The sequence below is a fragment of the Neodiprion pinetum genome, chromosome 2 (assembly GCF_021155775.2).
Source record: "Neodiprion pinetum isolate iyNeoPine1 chromosome 2, iyNeoPine1.2, whole genome shotgun sequence".
Taxonomy (NCBI): domain Eukaryota; kingdom Metazoa; phylum Arthropoda; class Insecta; order Hymenoptera; family Diprionidae; genus Neodiprion; species Neodiprion pinetum.
The window spans coordinates 19920062-19941771 of record NC_060233.1 but is presented as its reverse complement, the minus strand read 5'-3'; the positions used below and the strand labels follow the sequence as shown (position 1 = coordinate 19941771).

General features: G+C 41.2%; 1 protein-coding gene across 1 annotated transcript; it reads right to left on the bottom strand.

The window, feature by feature from the left end:
* Positions 1–2333: 2333 nt before the first annotated feature.
* Positions 2334–20874, bottom strand: LOC138190365 (uncharacterized). The gene is made up of 3 exons (XM_069133147.1): positions 20802–20874; positions 20013–20574; positions 2334–2352 (listed from the first exon to the last, which is right to left on the bottom strand). The coding sequence occupies exons 1-3, from the start codon at positions 20872–20874 to the stop codon at positions 2334–2336; spliced, it is 654 nt and encodes a 217-aa protein (XP_068989248.1).
* Positions 20875–21710: the final 836 nt, after the last annotated feature.

Below are 21710 nucleotides of genomic sequence, written 5' to 3'. Positions count from 1 at the left end.
TTGGTTCGGCCTTGGCATTACCGACTACAAGCAGATTTGAATTTATGTCTTCGACAATATTACTTTTGGTCGCAGGCTGGATACTCACGAAATCCTCCGCAGTGTTGTATTCAGTCGTCTCGTCGTCGTTTCTCGCGTACTGTATTGGAGATTCAGGCATTCTCTCCAAGCAAAACAAGTCGGTATCCTGAAATTCGTCGGCAAGTACGGCCTCATTAAACGGAGCAAAATCTTCTGTTACTTCGTCCGCCGAAGTCATTACTTCGCAAACCATTTCTCCGTCGTTTTGTTGGCTCGCAGCAATTCTACACGTAAAAAACTTGAAAATGCATGGACATGAGAAAAAAATCTTAGCAATAAATTATAACGACCATAAATATAATCAGTAACCAAAATGACCAGGTCCCAGGAGTCGGCGGATCGAAGAATGCCCAAATTTGCCGCGCAACGATGATTAGGAAATAGCAGATCAGGAATACCTTTACAGTATCACTGTTATATAGGTATAGTAAATCTTATCGTCTTGTCATTTTTTTTTTTATTTAGTGGAACTTGGTGGGCCTTTTTAAAACAAGCACAAGAAAGTACAAGTCGAGCTATATCAATGTTGTAATGGCAATATAAAAATGGGCCCGCCAAGTACCACGTACTGCAAATCTTTTTTTTTAATCAAAAAAATTGTTTTTTCCCTTCTCAATTTCAATTTTGATTTCAATTTTTTTTTTGTCATCATTAGTTATAGTATATCAAAATCATCATTGGTTTCCAAATAAATTATACTTGGCAGTAGTATTCGATTTGATGACAGTTTTGTGGGGTGGCTGTTTTGTAGGTAATGTATGCATGTATGATTACCCCAGAATTACGTCAAGTTTATTTCTGAAAACAAAACGCGCGTATTTTAGTGGCCTAATACGTACGCGCCGTATTCACTTCAAATGGAAAATTCTGCCAGATACATTGTAATTTTACATCTCTGGATACCAGGTTCGATTCCTGGCTCCGTCGTTAATTTTTCGAAATCATCAGTTTCTCAAATTTATACCTCTCAACAATGAATTTTCTCGTAAGTAATGATATTGCACATCCGCATATCATTTAATTGCCGGCTTTGAGCGTCTTGCATGTGCTTCCCATTGGAAGCGTAAGATTCCAACATGTAAACATTCATCTACATATATTCTTACATCGGATGCTCAAGAGACGAAAACTTTCTATTCATTGTAATTTTACCGTGGATACTTAGGTAGTCACAATAAGTGATGAGAATATTCCTTATGATCGACAACGTGTAAACACTAATGCGAATTGCCGAATAGTGATTTCGATCATTTAACCTGAACACGTAACAAATTGATGACATATTTTAGCGACTAATGCAAACCGGGTAGTACCACACGGTACAATGCATTCTAGTTTATATTTTCGTATGTATAAAAAAGCTTGAGAATGAATTTATACTGCTATTATGAACAGCAACATCGGCTCTTGAAAGTACCTTCTTAGATCAAAGCCCTGCGATTGTTCGTACTCGAGTCATTGAATCTCGAAGTCAGAGAGGGTGCGACATGAATCATACAAATAATTCGATTTACCTCATTTTTCCCGAAATTTAGCCAAAATCTGTATGCCGAGTCGTTTCTTCTTCTTCAAAGACAGGTTCCTTCTCTCCCTAGCCATCGCGTGAATAAATACTGACTCGAAATAATAAAAAACACGGTAGAAAAACACAAGCAAAAATAAAAGCGCGGAACACTATCCACGTGCCGAGCGATAGGATTCGAACGAGGAGAATTGTAGTGGGGGGGTTTGAGTCTACTCTTCTCGCCTGTAATTCGCATGGTCGTCGGGCAACGTGGTCGTGGCGCTAGTAGGCGCCCGCCATTTGCGTGAAAAATTTTCTGTTTCATGCTTCGTGATTTTCCTTCTCATTTCCTCATTTTTGAAGATAATTAGGTTCTTGGAGAGTCATTTTGAAGATGAAGAATAGATCTGTGTCGCCTGTTTCGCCGAATTTCAAAAAAAAATTCACTGTCCGCTGTCTCTCACTTCAAAGATAACGTACTTTCAAGTACGTTTGTCGCAAATCTGAAAGCTAAATTGGAAATTCGACAAAACAGGCGACACAGATCTATTCTTTATCTTCAAAATGACCCCCTAAGGACCTGATTATCTTCAAAAATGAGGAAATGAGAAGGAAAATCGCGAGTCTCTGTTCGCACGCGCTCTTGGGGAGATAGACAACGTCCTTAACTTTTAACGAACGGCTTTAAAATTACGTTTTCGATCCAGTATCAACACATGTGCACTCCCTAGAAATAGAAAAATACCATTCAATCATAAAAGGTGTACCTGAAACGAGTGAACAACGAATGTGAATTAACACAAGTTCATACAGAATTTACCGTTAGATAAATAAGGTTCTCATCTACCAGACATAAACAGACAGCCGGCGGATTGACTCGGTAGATTTACATCCAGAATAAATAGAGCCGTACTTGGTATCCGACTGACCAATTAATAAACATATACATTCGATGCTCGTCGAGAAAGGTTATCTTAAATATACAACCGGCCTCAATATCAGCTCGGAAAATAATACCATAGAATAAACAAATCGTACACTCAATATTTGAAGTTGGAAACCTCGCCGTAATTAAAACATTCTAAAACTCGAGTATCGAGGGTAGGCACTTAAGATAACCCGGCGACAGCGCGACGACTAGGAATGAACTAATGTAAACAATGCCAGGCCCAGCGTCGGGCAGCTGCCAATACCCAAAGGAACCACAAGCCGATAACAGTAATTCATACGCCAAGTGACGTATGCAGACGTAAACAAAGCCAAGCTAGTGTGACGTCGGTGCGGTACCTGGTGGAAATTTCCAGATGTTATACGCTGGAATCGTTCACACAGCTACAGCGAGACTCACATGAGTAGTTTGGGTCACCAATTACCGATCAAGTATTGAAATACACCGGACAACGGTCATGTTCAGTGCCTGAGCGTCGTTTGTGCCCGTGTCATTGCGATCTCCATGCGAGTCGCGCTTGAACGACTCGGCTCCGAAGGGATGCAAAATCTCGCGTAGACGAGGAGGCGAGCGCGCATTACGCATTTTTTAAAAAATAGTCCAGTCGGTCGTCCGTCTAGTGACGATCGTTAGTGACGTCGTGCGCGAGAGAGCCCGTGCGTTCTTTCGTACCACGACCATAAACGAGAGGCCCAAATATACTCTCATATACGTTCGCTCTACGGAGTAAGGTAGATGAGTACGGCCCGAGTGTCTCTCATTCTACACGGGACCGAGTGCCCATACACACATACCAAGGGCCTTGCACTCTTTCATCATACAACGAGCCCAAGCGCTCTTGGTGTACTACTAACACGAGAGGACCAATTATACTCTCATATACGTTCGCTCCTCGGAGTAAGGCAAATGCAAATCATACGAAATTCGATCGAATCGAATAGAACAAAAAATCGCAGTACAAAACGCACTCGAGATCGCGGTGGCATGAGCCAAACGGGCGGTAACAGGCATATACAAATTCGTATACACAATCGACACATTCACGTGTGCGACACACGCTTTTATATGTTTACAAATAAACGTTCATACGTCGTGGGTTTTTATACCGCAAGGCTTTTCCCACAAGAGCCAATAAACATTCATAATTCAATGGCTCAAACGCGACAGTTTTTTATTCAAGAAAACCTCAACCTTCATCCTTCATACTAATAAAAAAAGGTTCAATTCAAAACTACGAGGCAACTTCGCCTATGAAGAAGCTTCGACAAATTGATGTCACAAGTGGGATTCGAACCCACGCTCTCAAAGGTGTGCTACGAAAAAGTGCAAACGTGCATTGTACCAACAAAGGGGACACTCTGCGACCAGCCAGCCATCGTCTCCGGACTCGCCCCCCGCAGTTTGCGATCTGCGGAAGACGATCATCATCTTCCAAAATATAACTATTTTATTATTTATAATTTATTCATTCGTATTCATTTCTTTAATTGAAATAATGCAAGCATTTAACTATTCATAATTTCTTATATCGTATTATTTTTGGCGTTAGACGTTTACTCTAGGATTCATAACGTTAGAAATGGTCGAATACATATTTCCGTTCAGCGTACGCTTTGTGCGAAGAACCGGGCAGGCATAGATCCCACTATCGCGTATATATAAACACAGGCCGCGTTCGAGTCAAGGGTCTCGCGTTTGCGAGTGCTGAAGGGTACCCGCTGCACGGGGGGCTTGTTTACTTAACTCGGGCCGCGCTCAGTCTTCGAATTCGTTGTTTGGGACTTGCGAGTATATCGTACATCGGAAAATATGCACCACATATGCAAGGGCATCTTGTGAGTTAGTCGCGTACGACATTCAACGCCAAGACATCGTGTCTCTCAGTTCGAAGTTTCGATACGTATTCTTTGTCAAATATCTCCGAAATATTTAGTCGGTTCGAGTTCGGTTGAAATGCCTAGTCGCGTAAAGTTTATTCACCAAAAACGTACAACCTTGGAAGCGCAAATTACAAAACTCGAAAAAATCGCGGAGGACGCTGAGTTAGATCCCGCGAATATAAGATTACGTTTAGACCGTGTAAAAGAACAATTTCGTGTATACGAAGAATTGCGCGATGAACTTGCGTATTGATCGAGGAAGAGAACGATCAAGTCGACGATTTCGACGAATTGCAAGATCGATTCTGCACGGTCGCGACAAAGATCGAGGCAGACTTGCCATCGACAACGTCACAACCTCTGAGTGTGGTAAACGTGACTTCTTTGCCGATCGACGGCACGCGTCGACTTAAATTACCGGTTTTCGAACTCCCGAAATTCGACGGTAATATTGAGAAATGGCTGTCATTCAAAAACACTTTTCTTACAATGATCGATTCTCGCGAAGATACAACGAAGTTACAAAAATTCCTTTATGTAAAGAATTGTCTTAAGGGTGACGCGTTGAATAAAGTTCTCATTTATAACGTGAGCGAAGAAAATTACGAGACGGCGTGGAAACTACTCTTAGATTCGTATGACAAGGTTCGCATTTCAATCGTAAAACATCTCGACGCGATCCTCGAATTACCAGTATTGACAAAAGCGACCCATAAAGGGTTGGCGAGACTCGTCGATGACATGCGTCAACAAGTGAACATGCTCGCGTCAATGAACGTAACACCGGAAGAACATTTATTAGTTCGAATAATTGAATGCGCGCTTACTAACAGCATTCGGGTCAAATGGGAGGAAACGCTTAATCTCTATACCTCGCCAACGCTCGAGCAAATATATAAATTCGTTTCCGAGACCGCGTTTCGTTTGTGCTCCCTCGAGCAAGATGCCTTGTGTTCGAAACAAGAACCTAACAATAACCGATCGCTGTCGAATAATAAAGACCAGAACCGATTTAAGACGCGACGGGGAGAAAATGGTGCGCGTACATTCGCAACCGGTACGACAACAAAGTGCGTAGCATGTAAGAAAGAAAGTCATCCCGTGTATCAGTGTCGCGAATTTCAAAGGTTGGCGGTGCCACAGCGGTGGAATCTCGTCAAGGGGGCGTCCCTGTCTGCGCTCACACGGTGGTAAATGCACCTCCATGCATTGTAGAAAATGCTCGAAGTATCACCACACTCTCTTGCACAGCGAGTCTCCTGCTGCAGCCCCCCACGCGACTCAACCGAGGGAAAAATTGGACGCGACGATCGATTCATCAACAAAGGTAAATTCGACATATCACGAAATAATAGCGCACAGTTTTACGTCGCGAGCTTTACAATCACAGCTAATGCTGAGCGCTCAAATATGCGTCAAGGACGCGCGCGGTCAGTTCATAAAATGTCGCGCTTTATTAGACACATGTGCCACGGCACATCTTATCACGGAAGATGTCGTGAAAGAATTAAATTTACTGATACGCGCGTGCTCGATCTTGGTGGGAATGATCGACGACGCGAATACGATCTCTAAGGGCACAGTCAAGTGCACTTTTTATTCGATACACGATAATTTCAATAAAACTCTCATATTTCTGCTTATCCCGAAAATCGCGGATGATGTACCGAACGAAATCTTTCCTCGCGAATCAATTAACATCCCACAGAATGTAAGATTGGCCGACCCACAATTTCATTTGCCTCGAAAAATCGACGTCCTTATGAGGTTAGCAACAACATTGTTATTATTATCGGTCGGACAGTGTAATCTATCTCGTGACGGCTGTGATCTCTTTTTACAGAAAACTCAGCTCGGCTGGGCCGTCGCCGGCGGTAGAACAAACGACACGATCGGGAAACGGGTATCGTGTCAATTAACCGAATTAAAAGAACAAATCTAAAAATTCTGGTGACTCGATGATGCAAGCGCGAGTCAAATAAAGTTATCGCAAAATACGGATTGCGAAACTCATTTTATTCAAAATGTTACCCGCGATTCGTCGGGACGGTACGTCGTTCATCTGTCCTTTCGCAGCGCAGATCGAGATCTCGGTGATTCGCAATCCATAGCCTTTCGACGATTCGTTGGCTTGCAGAGGAAACTCAGCACAAATCCGATCCTCAAACAAGAGTATCATCGCGTTATGAACGAGTACATCGAGCTAGGCCATACGTCACTCGTTGTCGACAAATCACAACCCGGTTATTATCTTCCACATCACGCGGTTATATAATCGACAAGCGCTACGACGAAGACTCGAGTTGTCTTTGACGCGTCCACGAAGACGAGCAAAGGAATCTCGCTTAACGATACGTTAATGGTCGGTCCGACTATTCAATTAAAACTATTCGAACATCTTATACGGTTTCGCAGTCACAAATACGTTATCACCGCGGATATAGTGAAAATGTATCGACAAGTCTGGATTTATCCCAGCGACCGTCGTTATCAACGAGTTTCTTGGCTCCATAATGAGAGAACACGCGTATTCGAGTTAAACACGGTAAAATTTGGCGTATCGGCGGCTCCGTTTCTCGCAATACGAACCGTACAAAACTCGCGAGCTAAGAGAGCGCGGATTATTCAATTGGCGCCGAGGCCTTCACGCGCGACTTATACCTCGACGATCTGTTATCGGAAGCAGACACGTTCGATAAAATCGTACAAATTCGAGACGAAGTAATCGAAATATTGAAGCGCGGTGGATTCGATATTCGTCAGTGGGCGTCAAATCATCCGCGAGCTCTAAACAATCTGACCGAAAAAACTTCAAATATTGAATTTCTAACAGACGAAAATCCCGTACACAAAACACTAGGCATTTCGTGGAACGCGCGAAACGACGATTTATTATACACGGTGAAACATATCGAGCCCTCCGAGAGGGTCACTAAACGATATATCTCATCCGAAATAGCTAAAATTTTCGACCCCCTCGTTCTACTTGGTCCGGTCATTCTTGTCTCAAAGGTGCTCATGCAGCGCTGTTGGAAGGCAAAAACTACCTGGGACGAATCCGTGCCCAGCGCGTTAGACTCCGCGTGGCGATCGTTCTCTCTCGTTAATCGACAATCTAAAAATTGACCGGTACGTCTCGATAAATGGCCCAATCGATATCCAAATCCACGGATTCTGCGACGCGAGTAACAAGGTTACGGGGCTTGCATATACGTGCGCTCTTGCGACCAGAAAGGCGAAATTCGTGTGAGAATTTTTTGCTCAAAGGGACGCTTCGCCCCACTAAAAGATCAAACAACCCCGCGACTCGAACTCTGCGGCGCGCTGACACTCGCTCGTCTGTATCACGAGATCCGCGAAGTACTAACTTTTCGCGTTAACAAGACAATTTTTTGGTCAGACTCGACTACAGTTTCACAATGGCTGAAAAAACATCCGAGCGTCTTAAGGTAGTTCTGGAGTTTTTTCATCGACTTACCGATTGCTTGAAATTTTAATATGGTGTAGGAACAACCTTAATGAAGCGATTCCTAAATTTTTAAATCAATCCACTACGTAGTTTGTGAGATAATTGCAATTAAAAATCGGTTATTTTGTACGCGATGCCTATACCTAACACGTGAACGGATAGACTTTGTTCACATTTTTTATTATAGGCGCTAAACGCCACTTACTGTTTTTAAATAAAAATGCACGTGTATGCAGGACTATTGTGCGATTCTTAAAAAAAAAAAAATGGTATTTTTCCACTACTCAGTTTCGGAGATATTGACACTCGAAAAATATTAATTTTATTCGTCACGGAATGTACGGCACGAAAACACAATCAGCTGTGATGAAATGGCAACAGAGTTCGCTGCGGCGATCTGGTGGGCACGCGGTGAATTCCAGGAATTTGAAATGTGTTTTTTTCTGAGTTTCAATAATTGCGGAAAGGAGTTGAAATAAATGTTTTCTCTCAACAAATGAAATTTATTTCATTCATTCATATTGTATATTGCAACGTTTCGAGTTCTGTCACGGTCGCCAATGAAACGATTCGAATTTATTTATCCGCGGAATACCTCGGGGATTTCGTAAGTAATATGAAACATAGCGCTGTGGTTTCGCACATACTCTAATATCGTAATAGTTTTAGGAATTTCCTGTCTCGTGATCGAAACGGCGGGATTAGGTCTCTGGACAAGGAAGGAAGGTAGAAAATAATTACTTGTTAATTCTTTGGTGAGCTCCTGGAAGAGGTTTCTAGAGTTTGACCGTTTTAAGTAGGTTTTCGAGAAAGCCTCAGAAGTCGTTTCATCACTCTCATGTGCAATGGCACGAGTGGAATAAACCCATCATCACAGGCCTTATGAACGGTTGAGGGTCAAACTTGTTCTGTGGTTGTGGGGCAAGCCACAGAATAATCGCAACGAGCGATTTACTCGTGAGGCGAGAAATTCGTTTTCTGAGAGGAAATCTATGAGTATTGATGATGTCAAATCCCCAAGAAGTGGGGCTTCTGACAGGAAAGAATGTTGTGAATTTGATTTCCTTATAGTGTTAAGAAATATTGTTGAGAGGTAGAAAGGAATTGGTTTTTCTTCTTTGGTTTGATAAGGTTTGTTTTGTGCATGGCAAGACAGAATATTGTTGACGTGATAGCGTGGTGGTCAGAAGGACGGTGTATAACGATGGGAAATCGTCATTGACAAGTTATTATTTGGTATCGACATTGATTTGTTTTGCAGACGGCAAGACAGAATATCGTTGATGTCATAGAGTGGTGGTTAGAAGGACGGGAATTCTACGCAATTATGCCTTCGCCTATATCAAGACATCCTGTCGCAGTGCAGGAGGCTTTTTATAAGTTCAGGGGCCCTACCTATGGGTCAGAGGATTCTGCGACGATCACCGTATCTGAGTTTAGACGTCAGACGCAATGCTGGGATTAGTTCAGATACGGCTCCCTAGTACCTGAGGATACCCTCCTGAATACCCTCCTTCGATTCAGAGTGGTGTTCGAGGTCTCTCACAGTGATGAGACCACGTCGTGGGATCGTGGTCGTCGATGTACCTAAGTCGTCTACAGACGATTCCGAGTCTCGACATCGAACTGGATGACCCATGATCGACCGTTCGAGGCCAGACCGACGAGCGGGAAGATCCCGACGAAGGCCGAAGACCCCGCCCGGCAAACAGGGCTCGTGCGACGACCGGTCCGTGGACCGGCCACCTAGTAAAGTCACATTGTTTTGAGCCTTTCGACCCACGAGACTCCTAGAAATATCGTTGCCCCCTTTGACTAGAGAGGATACGACCGTCGTGAGACAGGTTAGTTTTACCCTACTGATGACTCGTCGTTGCGATAGTAATCCTGCTCAGTACGAGAGGAACCGCAGGTTCGGACATTTGGTTCACGCACTCGGTCGAGCGGCCGGTGGTGCGAAGCTACCATCCGTGGGATTATGCCTGAACGCCTCTAAGGCCAAATATCGGCTGCTGGTCCCTCGCTGGGATGTGGTGCTCCGCGAAACAGATGCGCGGATGTGTCCTGAGTCGGACGAATTACTGATCTACTCGGCCTGTTATTCGATAGCTGATAAATGGATAAATAGATGTCAAGCCACATTTGTGCTCGACTTTTATACCTGCTAGTCGTCCAGTTTGGCATATTTTGGGAATAGTGATTGGCCGTGCCCTTTGAAGAGGGAGCATGGTAAATCGCGTGGTCTGGTTGGTTTATTGGTACGTGGAGGGGTTTACCGAGTGTGTCGCAAGTTTTGGGCTTGTCATCGGTAAGCATAATATTGGGAGCTTGGGTTCACCGTCAGGTGTCGGTACGCTATACTACATATATATATATATAATGTTCCATTTTTTAACTTTGTCGAAGCTGCGATGAGTTTCTCTGTAAATGGAGTTTATTGTTTCGTATACTATTACATTACATTACTTTTCTTTACATTATGTACTTATATTCTACGTTGAATAAAAATAATATTACCTGTAAATAGAGAAACGACATTTAAAGCTTATTTTCCTCTCGTTCTGACGTTTCCACGTGCGATTCCGCTGATAATAGCTTATGTACTCATCTGTCATATGCCCTCGGCATTCTATCGTCTCTATTCGCTCATATTTATACGTATGTACTATTGACCGTGAAGCTGCCAAAGGCGCTCATTGTTGTGCGGTGAAATTTCAAATTTGGGAGAGAGGAAGTAATATGATGAGGTGAATATAGGCCTCGTCATATTTGTTTACATCTCCCCCCCCCCCCCCCCCCCCCCCCCCGAAGAAAAGAAACCAGTGAGGAGACACTGGTCTTCTTGAATAATCTTTGGAACCGGTACAAGCTTTGTATTGTGAAATAATGACTCTGACTCATTTCGATCTGTATGTATTTTATAAATTGAGTTTGAAATTGTTTCTATAATTTTGTATGGTCCGATTTTTAGTTCATCTAATTTTTTCCTATTTAGTCTATGGCTATTTTCAACGTAAACTAGGTCTACAATATTAAATTCATGATATCTTCTATTTTTGTCGAATTGCTTTTTATTATATTCATGTGATTTCTTTTTATTCTCTAGAGCACGTTTTCTATCTTCATGCAAATCGTTTTCTGTTTTTTCTTGTTTTAGCTCTTCTGGTAAGATTGTACTGCTTTTTCCTTCCAATAAGTATCTAGGAGAGAATCCTGTTACAGTATGTTCTGTATCATTGTACTTTTCTATGCACTCATGTGCTACAGTTGTCCACGCGGTTTTTGATTTTTTTTGGTTTATCTTACATCTAATTTTATTAACTAGCGTTTGGTTAAGTCTTTCATTGAGTCCGTTTGAAAACGGTGCGTTTACTGGTGTAAAAGTCAATGTTATATCTTCTTTATTCAAAAATTCCTTGAACTTTTTGGAATTTATCCCTGGATATTGATCGGATAGGATCATGTTTATTTTATTATTTGGCAAGACTGTCTGTATCAATTTTATAAAATCAGTTGCATTCTAAGTTTTTGAGGTCAAAATAGTAGCATATCTTGTGAAATGATCAACGAGCAAGTGTAAATACTTTTTTGTTGACCGTGAACCTCCGAATCCGCCAATTGTATCTATAGACACTATTTTATAGGGGTAGTCGCAGGACCTAATTGGGACATTAATCCAATTTTGTACTTTCCTCTTGATTTATTTTTAATGCAAACTTTACAGTTTTCGCAAATTGTTTTAATATTTTGATTCAGATTTTTTGCTATGTAAAATGGTTTTATCTTATTTTGTATTTGTTTCATTCCTAAATGACAATAGAAGAGGTGTACTTTTTGTATAAGTTCTTTACTGAAACCTTCTGAGAGTAGAATTTTTTCACTTGTTCCTATTCTTTTATAATACGTGTTATTCTTGTATAGTAACTTGTCTTTACCGTTTTGGATGTGTTTATTATTTTCTTGATCGTTCTGAATGTCTTCTATTTTCATGAAATTAACGGTTTTTAAAATTTCTTCTTCAGTATCATTAGGTTGTAGTACAGGGTTTCTGCTGAGGCAGTCTGCTTCTACATTGTCCTTTCCTGGAGTGTATTTTATTTCGAAATCGTATTGAGATAGATAATTATAATGCATTAATTCACCTCATTCCTCATCTGTCCTGGACCTAATATTCATATTTTCTAAAGGTTTATGATCCGAGAAAACCGTAAATGATTTTCCTATAAGCCAGTGCTGCCAGAATTTTATTGCTTCTTTTATTGCTAAACATTCTATATAGATAGCTTTCTTTCTTTTTTGGGACACATTTAATTTTTTTGAAAAATATGCGACTGGTTTATCTTCTTTGTTAAATTGTGTTTGTTTTAGTACAGCCCCAATGCCTTGTAAGCTTGCGTCCGTGTGGATATATATTGGCAGATGTGGATCGAAAATTGTTAAAATCGGTTGAGAGCAAAGTAGAGATTTCATGCTCTCGAAAGCTTTTTGGCATTGTTCGGACCAAATAAAGTTTTGCCCTTTTCTTAGTAAGTTATGTAGCGGATCTAAGGTAACCGAAACGTTTGGTATATATTTGCCGTAAAAATTCACTTTTCCTAGAAATTGTCGAACATTTTTTTTTTGTTTTTGGCGTTGGAAATTTTTTTATTGAGATTAGATTGTCATTGAGTGGACAAATCGAGTTGTATCTTATTTCGTGGCCTAAATATTTAACTGAGTCTGATGCGAAGGTACATTTTGAAAGTTTTAGTCTGAATCCTTCTTTCATAATTGACTTTAATAGCTGTGATAAGTGGTCAATATGTTCATCAAAAGTTTTTGAAAATATTAGAATGTCATCTATATAATTTACGCTGGAGTTCGAGAGCTTGTGCTTTCTTATTATATTACTTAATATTCTCTGGAAAATCGCTGGTGATGTTTTTAAACCAAAGGGTGGGCAGGTCCATTGGAAATGGCCTTCTTGAGTTACGAATGCGGTTTTTCGTCTGTCTTCAATTTTTAGGGGAATTGACCAGAAAGCTGAATTTATATCTAAGGACGAAAAATATTTACAATCTCGTGTCTTAACTATCAGATCTTCAATTAATGGGAAAGGCTGCGCCTGAGGAATGACGATCTTGTTTAATTCCCGGAAATCTATGCATAGCCTAGCTTTCTTTCCTTCATCTTTTTTATAAGCTAATGTCACTGGTGCAGCGAATGGGCTATAAGACTCTTCAATAAAATTTTTTTCTTATAATTTTGTTATTTGGTGTTCTATTTCTTTTTTTATCCTCCACAGTGCATCTGTACGGTCTTTTGTAACAATATTTATCAACTAATTAATCAATACGAGCTTCATAATCCGTTACAGTGCCGTATTTATCTCTGGCAAAAATCGATTTATGTTTATCGATTAGTTTGTCAATTTCGGATTGTTGTTGCATTTCCAAGTAGTTTATTACTTTCTTTCTTTATCAATTTCTTTTTCGATATCAAAAATTTTAGCTTTTAGAGTTATTATGCCGTTTGCTTTTCTTACACCATTAATCGTTTTTAAATGTGCGTTATGTGAGTGATGACGATTATATTTGTTTTTGGATCTTCCGTCGAAGACTTGACCGTAAATTCAAATTTCAGTTTTTCCATTCTTTTTTTTTTTTTTTTTTTTCAACAAAAATATCGTTGCATATTATGTTCCCATCTTCATCCTTATACTGTTGTAGTATATCTTCGGCCAAAGTAATCCATACTCTTCTCGCTTGTCCTCTTTTTTGTAGTGTAGCTTTTATTTTCTGATAACCCGCCGTAGTTGTAAGTTTCGCATGATGTCTCATCGGTTGAAGCTGGTCCGGGAGTATAAAACAGCGATCTTCGGGTGTGGTTATTGAGGTTAACAAACTCAAAAAAAGGATCATTATAAAACGTCATTTACAGCTTATTTTCCTCTCGTTCTGACGTTTCCACGTGCGATTCCGCTGATAATAGCTTATGTACTCATCTGTCATATGCCCTCGGCATTCTATCGTCTCTATTCGCTCATATTTACACGTATGTACTATTGACCGTGAAGCTGCCAAAGGCGCTCATTGTTGTGCGGTGAAATTTCAAATTTGGGAGTGAGGAAGAAATATGATGAGGTGAATATGGGCCTCGTCATGTTTGTTTACAAATATATTGTGACGGGACGCCTGACTAGCGTATCGGCACCTGAAGTTCAACGCGTGCGCCCAAATATTGTGCTTGGTAGTGACAAGCCTAAATCTCACTACACATTCGACAACCCCACCACGTACCGTAAAACCAACCAAATCACACGATTTACCGTGCCCCTTCTTCGTGGGACACGGCCAATCTCTATCCCCAAAAACTGCGAAACTAGACAATAAGAAAGTATAAAAGACGACCGCAAATGTGGCTCGATATCTATCATCTATTGTACCATACACCAAGGTAGATCAACCAATCGTCCAATGCGAGGACCCATCCGTGCATATATTGACGGAGCATCCCACATCTACAAGGAGCCAGATATCGACGGACCCACGATCAGGAGACGTGGAGTCGTCCTTCCAGGAATCCTCGAACACCGCTCCCCATCAAAGGAGGGCGTTCAACGTATTAAACATTTTATCTGTTTTCGATAAAAGTCCTTAGGTATTAGGGAGCCGTGTCTGAGTGAAGAACAGCATTGCGTCTGACCTCATAGCTCAGATACGGTGATCGTCTCACAATCCTCTGACCCATAGGTAGGGCACTTGAACCCGTAGAGAGTCTCTGTCATTGCGACTGGACGTCTTGATACAGGTGACGGTATGTTTGCGCAGAATTCCCTTGCATTTGACTACCACGCAAATAATATTCAGTCTTGCCATAGGTAAACCGAACTATTATCCAAGTCCTTCTGACTACTATGCTATCACGTAAATAACATTCTGTCTTAGTACTAATTAAACGAATCATTATCAATATCGAAACCGACTTGTCAACGACGATCCCACGTTGTCGAATGTGGTGGTCCTTCTGACCACCATGCTATCACGCATATAATATTCAGTATTGCCGTAGGTAAACCGAATTATTATCAAATTAGGTAAGAAAAAGCTGTTCCTTCCAAAATTACCACAAATTTCTTAAAGGTCACAAGGAAAATAAATTCAAAACCTCACATCCTGTCTGTCATCCCGCCTCCCGGGAACGAAACATTTACTTATTATTTAAACACTTCCTTTGTGGAAACGAATTTTTCGCATCACGAGTCAACCACTCATAGCGATCGATTTGTGCGTGCTTCACACACACAGATCAAGTTTGACCCTCAACCGTTTATACGGCCTGTGATGACGGGCTTATTCCACTCGTGCCATTGCACATGAGGGTGAGGAAACAACTTCTGAGGCTATCTCGGAAACCAAGTCGAAACGGTCGAACTGTTCAAGCTCTTCTAGGAGTTCATTAAATAATCGACAAGTAGTCATTCTCCACCTTCCTTCTGAGCCCAGAGACCGAATCCTGCAGCTCTATCCAAGAGACAGGAAATTTTTAAAATTAATATAATATTCGAGCTTGCGTGAAATCTCCACGTCACCTCACATATGACGTATGAAATTCGGACGAAATTCAGCCCGTGAACAAAATCGAAACGTTTCAATATATATACAGGATGTCCCTAAATTGGGGACACGCACCAGCCAGCGTGATACCTGACTCAATTCCAACCGAGAATTTCTTTGCCGGAAGCTCGTCCGACGCATAGTTTTTGAATTATAAGCGATAGCTTTAGGCCAATCAGAATGCACCATTTCATCTGGATTTGCCGCCACGGAAATTGCTGTTTTGTTCGTCTGGGTGAATTATTATTATTCGTTTACGAATTAAATATCGGCACCTCCCCTCTCTCCCTGTTGTACCCCTTCTCGAGCGCTGACCTCGGTATTGTTGCCGCGGCACGCGCTGCCGGCCGCACACTCACGGACGCACACTCGCGTGTGTGAAAATAAGCGAATGCCCAGCTACACAATACTACGAAACACACATCTACGAGTGAAAATAAAAATAAATCTCCAAATAAATCAGCGCATTTAAGATTTAATGTTATAAAACACTTCCAATCATCGATGTATGCATAAAACTAGAGATTTTAGATGATTGATATGCCGTTAGGGTTCGTAATTACTCATTCAATCAATCTGGCTTGAGATCTTCAGAATTATGCTTTCCGAACATTTTTTGTGTCTTTGCAACATAATTTTTCCACTAGTTTCGAATTCATCATTGACGTCCGATTTTTCAATAATGCGAGGGAAAAATAACTCGCTGAATTGACGTGTTCAGGAAGAGTTGTAATAAGTCAAATTACTTTGAATTACTTTAGATTTGTGCCAAAATCTTATGTTTAGAGAGAAAAATAATTAAATTCAAATAAAAAAGTAATTTTAAATCAAGAAGAAGAAAATTCCCAAATACTTGAATTCAAATGAAGCAATTTCAATTTAATAAATCTATCTGAATTTGAGGAAAAATAATCATTATTATTTGGAATAGAAAAATGAAGTCGAATTACATGAATAAATTGAATTAATTCAACTCAAAAAAATATGGTGTCATTCAAATTCTCAGTTATTTCCTCGTCGATTCAATGTGGATCTGTAGTGGCAAGTAACGTTGAAATTGTTGAGATCAATGTTAGTGATGGCCACTTATCTGAGAATAATGGATGTATCGATTAATCGATTTCAACAAAATAATCGGACACGGCTCGATTGAATTGGTAAAAATTAATCGATTTGGTAAATTGCTGCGTTTCGTCTTAATATCAGAAGATATATTTTGATAATTCATAGTCTTATTCAAAATATTTTTGAGTTGGACAAATTATGAGTAATTGATACTTGAATCACATACATCGATACTGTATTGCATCGTTCGTGTGAGTCAACAAGCGGCTTAAGGCTGACCGTGAGCCAGCCCTCGAACTTCCCGTTTTCACACTGCAAATTCAAGGTTCATGGAACAAATAAATATTAATATCCAATTCCAATTTTCCAACTACGAATTCAGAGTCGTGATTGACGATTCAAAAGCCCTCGCATATCATATTACATAAAAAAATATTGCGATTTTTTTTATTTTGAACCACTAATAATGGATTGACCATCATAAATTTTGGAAATCTGACCTTGGATCGGTTACTGATGACCGGGAAAATCTCCACTTACCAATTTCTACCAAAATCTGAATATTTCAAGATGTTGTTTCACCATGTGAGTTCGCCACTTCGAATTTTTCGAATCTATTTTTCTTCTTCTTGATTTAAAATTACTTCTTTATTTGAATTTAATTATTTTTCTCTATAAATATAAGATTTTGGCACAAATCTAAAGTAATTCAAAGTAATTTGACTTATTACAACTCTTCCTGAACACGTCAATTCAGCGAGTTATTTTTCCCTCGCATTATTGAAAAATCGGACGTCAATGATGAATTCAAAACTAGTGGAAAAATTATGTTGCAAAGACACAAAAAATGTTCGGAAAGCATAATTCTGAAGATCTCAAGCCAGATTGATTGAATGAGTAATTATGAACCCTAACGGCATATCAATCATCTAAAATCTCTAGTTTTATGCATACATCGATGATTGAGTTTTATGCATACATCGAAAACCTTGAGCAGATAGTTGAGCGTTAAATTGAATTTCAAAATTTATGTGCCTTGTTTTATAAAGGTAAGTGTTATCTAGTGTTATGTATCTTCATGAATTTGAAGACATCAAAATCATCCGGATCGACGTCAAAAAGGAAACCCATTCCTCTTCAGGGAACATAGTCCGGTAAATCAAACACAGATGAGTACGACGAGGCGGGTAACAGGAAAAAGGAATAGGTGACTGAATCCAAGACTTCTTCAGAAACAGCACACCCTAGAGTTTGAAGGACAAATGCAAGTGGTGGTATAACAATCCAAATTTACAAAGTGAATTTGAGAAAATGCACGAATAAGATGAATTAAATATTTATTGAAAAGAAAAGAAACGATCTTGTCTCATTGATTTCGTGTTATTCTTCAAAATGAAGGCCACCAGTCATCCTTAGCAATCGGGAAAGGTCGGAAGAAAAAGGCTGTTCGGTAAACAACCTGAAAAGTGCTCACAAAAACTGACACAGAAGGATTAATTGAAGCAAGAGACGAAATCATATTAGGACGAACAACGGAAACCTCGGCTCCGGTATCTATCACCCACAAACAGCCTAGTCCATTAACAGAACCTTTAGCATATAGGTCGGTACGACGCAGACCTCTAACCACGAATTGTAAAGCAATAGGGCTAAGGAACTTGGAAGAAACCGATGATATCCGCCCTTTCGAAACATCGGTAGCTAGTTTCCCGAATTCTGAGGAACAGAAGGTTGCGCTACCCAAACCGGATTAGAGGGTGCTCTCTTGGAGGCATTATTGCGCCACGAATTTTCCGCAGTATTCAACTGACGGTCGGGTTTGAAACAATTCTTCGCGATATGTCCCCTTACGCCGCAAAACTGGCACTCTGAGACAGGCCGATCGAAGTTTGATCTATTGTAGTAACGAGAGAAGTCACTATTTTTCCTTCCTGGGAGAGAATCTGAGCTGGGCTGATTGACTGAAGGATGGGACGGAGAATTTTCTGAAGGTTCAGCTAGGCTTAATCGATGAAGTTGACGCGAACCTAAATCCGCCTCGTTTATGGCTTCTAATTCTAAGCCCTTAATAATTGCTTCATGGAGAAAAGCTGGAGCCGCGAGCCCCAGATGACACCGGAGCTCCGTATTCCGAATCGCACCAACGAGCCTCGCCCGAGCTATCCGATCTCTAGCTTCCCCGACACAATCAGCAAGTGAGTGTCGAGCGAGACACCCAATGCCACCTCCGAGAGAGGCCAAATCCTCCCTGGGCCTCCGACGTCCATCTTCAGAGTGAGCGAAACAAAGTTTGGAAAGACCTTCCTCGCCAAACCGAAGCCCAAGAGCCGCACAAAAGTAGTGTAGTTATGAGAGTTCCGGACCACCCCCCCTCCCCCCTCCCCCCTCGCTTCCCACTCTCCCCCCTCGCCCCCCTCGCCTCCCATCGCTCCCCCCTCTCCGCCCTCGCCGCCCCGCGAATCCGTGGCACTACACCCCCCCCCCCCCGCCCCGTTGATCATTTTCGCGGCCGCAAGATGGCTATTCTCGAGGGATTTGGCACATACACACACACACGCGCGCACACACACACACACACACACACACACACACACACTCTCACACACACACACACACACACACACACACACACACACACACACACACACACACACACACTCACACACACACACACTAAATAATTCCTGTCAGGACTTGTTTGGCGCCGGAAAGCCGCACATAAATCGGATAGGGTAAGAACCCGCTAGATCTATTGAAAAAATTCCAGGAAATGACCCCTGAAGGAAGGTTTAAAAAGGCGTTTTGAATGCTTTTAACAATTTTTTTATTCAACATCAATTACATTTAGTTTTCTTATTCTATTCTAAATTATCTTATTCTAAATTTTAACGAGTGAATTATACATATTATTTTCAATATCCATATTAATTAAACATATCATTATTCCAAAATTGACTTATACCAATTTTTTAACAGTACCACTAATCGGATTATATTCAACAATGCGATCATGCAAGATCATGCAGTAAGCAGAAGTGTGTGGTGGGAACGTAATGCTACAGTCAAATTCCAATCGAATGTCCACAGGTCCAGTGTTCAATGTTTCGTTCTGCTTGGAGCAATCGATGACGATAAGAGGAGCTTGGTTATGAATTCACGCCTCGATAACAAAGGCTCAGCTTCTTTGTTATAGTAGCTCATTTGAAACCGAACATACATATCATAGAGAATGGCGTATTGATTATTGTATATATCAAGATTCATATTTCCGTAGGGATAGCACTGTAAGTTGAGGAAGAGTTTTACATCTCTGATCCGACAATGATCAAATACGCCAGCATTTTTCAGCGGCTCGTTTCTCCTTGCAGTTTGAAATCCTAGAACGACATATCTCGGCTTCTCAAGCTGCGTCGATGTCTTGACTGACCATATATGCTGCGTTGTTGATGGGAGCATTGGATACACGTACGTTTCCCAAGAACGAAAACTCATGGATATGGCCGGATCCTTGGCGATGTAGTTGAGTAGCTGGATTTTCGGTTTATCCGCCAGTTTGATGTAGGGCAACAACGACTTGATTTTATTCAGGGTGATTTTAAAGTTTTCCGTCACCGAGCTCTGAATCACAGCATTCAAATCAGTGTTGGAACGTGTGAGAATTAACTCGTGTTTAGCGTTGACGATGGCTCGACGATAATCTTCGGCGAAGCCTAGCACATAATTTAACGGTAAAACAACATCGAAATTTCCAGCGGCATCGGTAGGTTCCTTATCCCCACTTAACCACCCGGTATTCTCCAGACTATATTGCTGGCCTGGAGTCAAGGATACGTAACCCTTCATAGTGCTGGTGATGCAAACATTTTTATTCCGATCAATCTCTACACCGTTCAACTCGTAGCGAACTTCCTCAAACAAATGACAAACGGCCATATTGATCAATTTCGTAACCGTCACCACAGCCACACCGTCATCCTTTGTGATTTTTCCATGAATGTGTAGAGAGCTTTTACTGGGCAGTAGACACAAGTCTTGATGTTGAACAACAATATGGATTTCATCGTTGTTCTGGAAGGTGGATGATGCAAACGGCTGATAAGCATGAATCTCAGAGTGCGCGATCGATTCGTCGAATACCACAGGTTTGTGTATTCTTATTATTTCTTCCATGGTAACACACACAGGATGCAGCGAACAGGAATTCTTCTTTTCTAAAATTTCCACGTAATCGAAGACCCAGGCTCTGGAAAAACCGGACGTTCAGAGGTGTCAGTCTCGTGGGCGGTGTAAACGTTGTCAGAGGTGTCGGGCGACTGATGATTTTTGGCCATGACGTTTCAGTTTTATAACTTTTGCCCAACTTTCTCGTCTCAAACACGATTCCCATTATTTGAGTGATTTCACATGTAAACGTACAGTAATCGTTTCGCCGCGAAAATTAATCAGCTCGTCGTCTTGGTCGACTATTCTCAGCTGTAACTGATGTATCGACTGTACGGCGATTAGCAGGTAAATGACGTAGGTAGGCACTTCGACAATCTTATATCCCGATGGAACGGTTGGGAAAAATTCGTGAATCGTGTGAGCTCGATGCCCGTTTATGTGTTCCAAAAAAACCGGATAGTGACGGCAATAAACGATGGCGTATGGTAATCGACTACAGAAAACTTAACGAAAAAACAGTCGGCGACGCATACCCCATGCCCGATATCACGGAAATCCTTGACCAGCTTGGCTCAGCTGAATACTTTTCCACATTCGACCTTGCTTCCGGGTTCCACCAAATTCCTATGCATCCGGATCACAGCACGAAAACTGCATTTTCGACTCCAAGAGGCCATTATGAATTTTCTCGTATGCCCTTCGGACTAAAGAACGCCCCCGCCACGTTTCAAAGGCTCATGGACCAAGTCCTTCTGGGCCTACAAGGCAACGAGATGTTCGTATATTTAGATGACATAGTTATTTACGCTCGAAACTTGCAAGAACATGAAATTAAATTTCGGAAATTAATAAAGCGACTAACCGCTGCTGGTTTAACTCTACAGCCAGACAAGAGCGAATTCTTGCGCAAGGAAGTCGTTTACCTCGGACACCTCATGACTGAGTCGGGAGTAAAACCTGACCCTGGTAAATTAATAGCTGTAAAAGGGTATCCTGTCCCCAA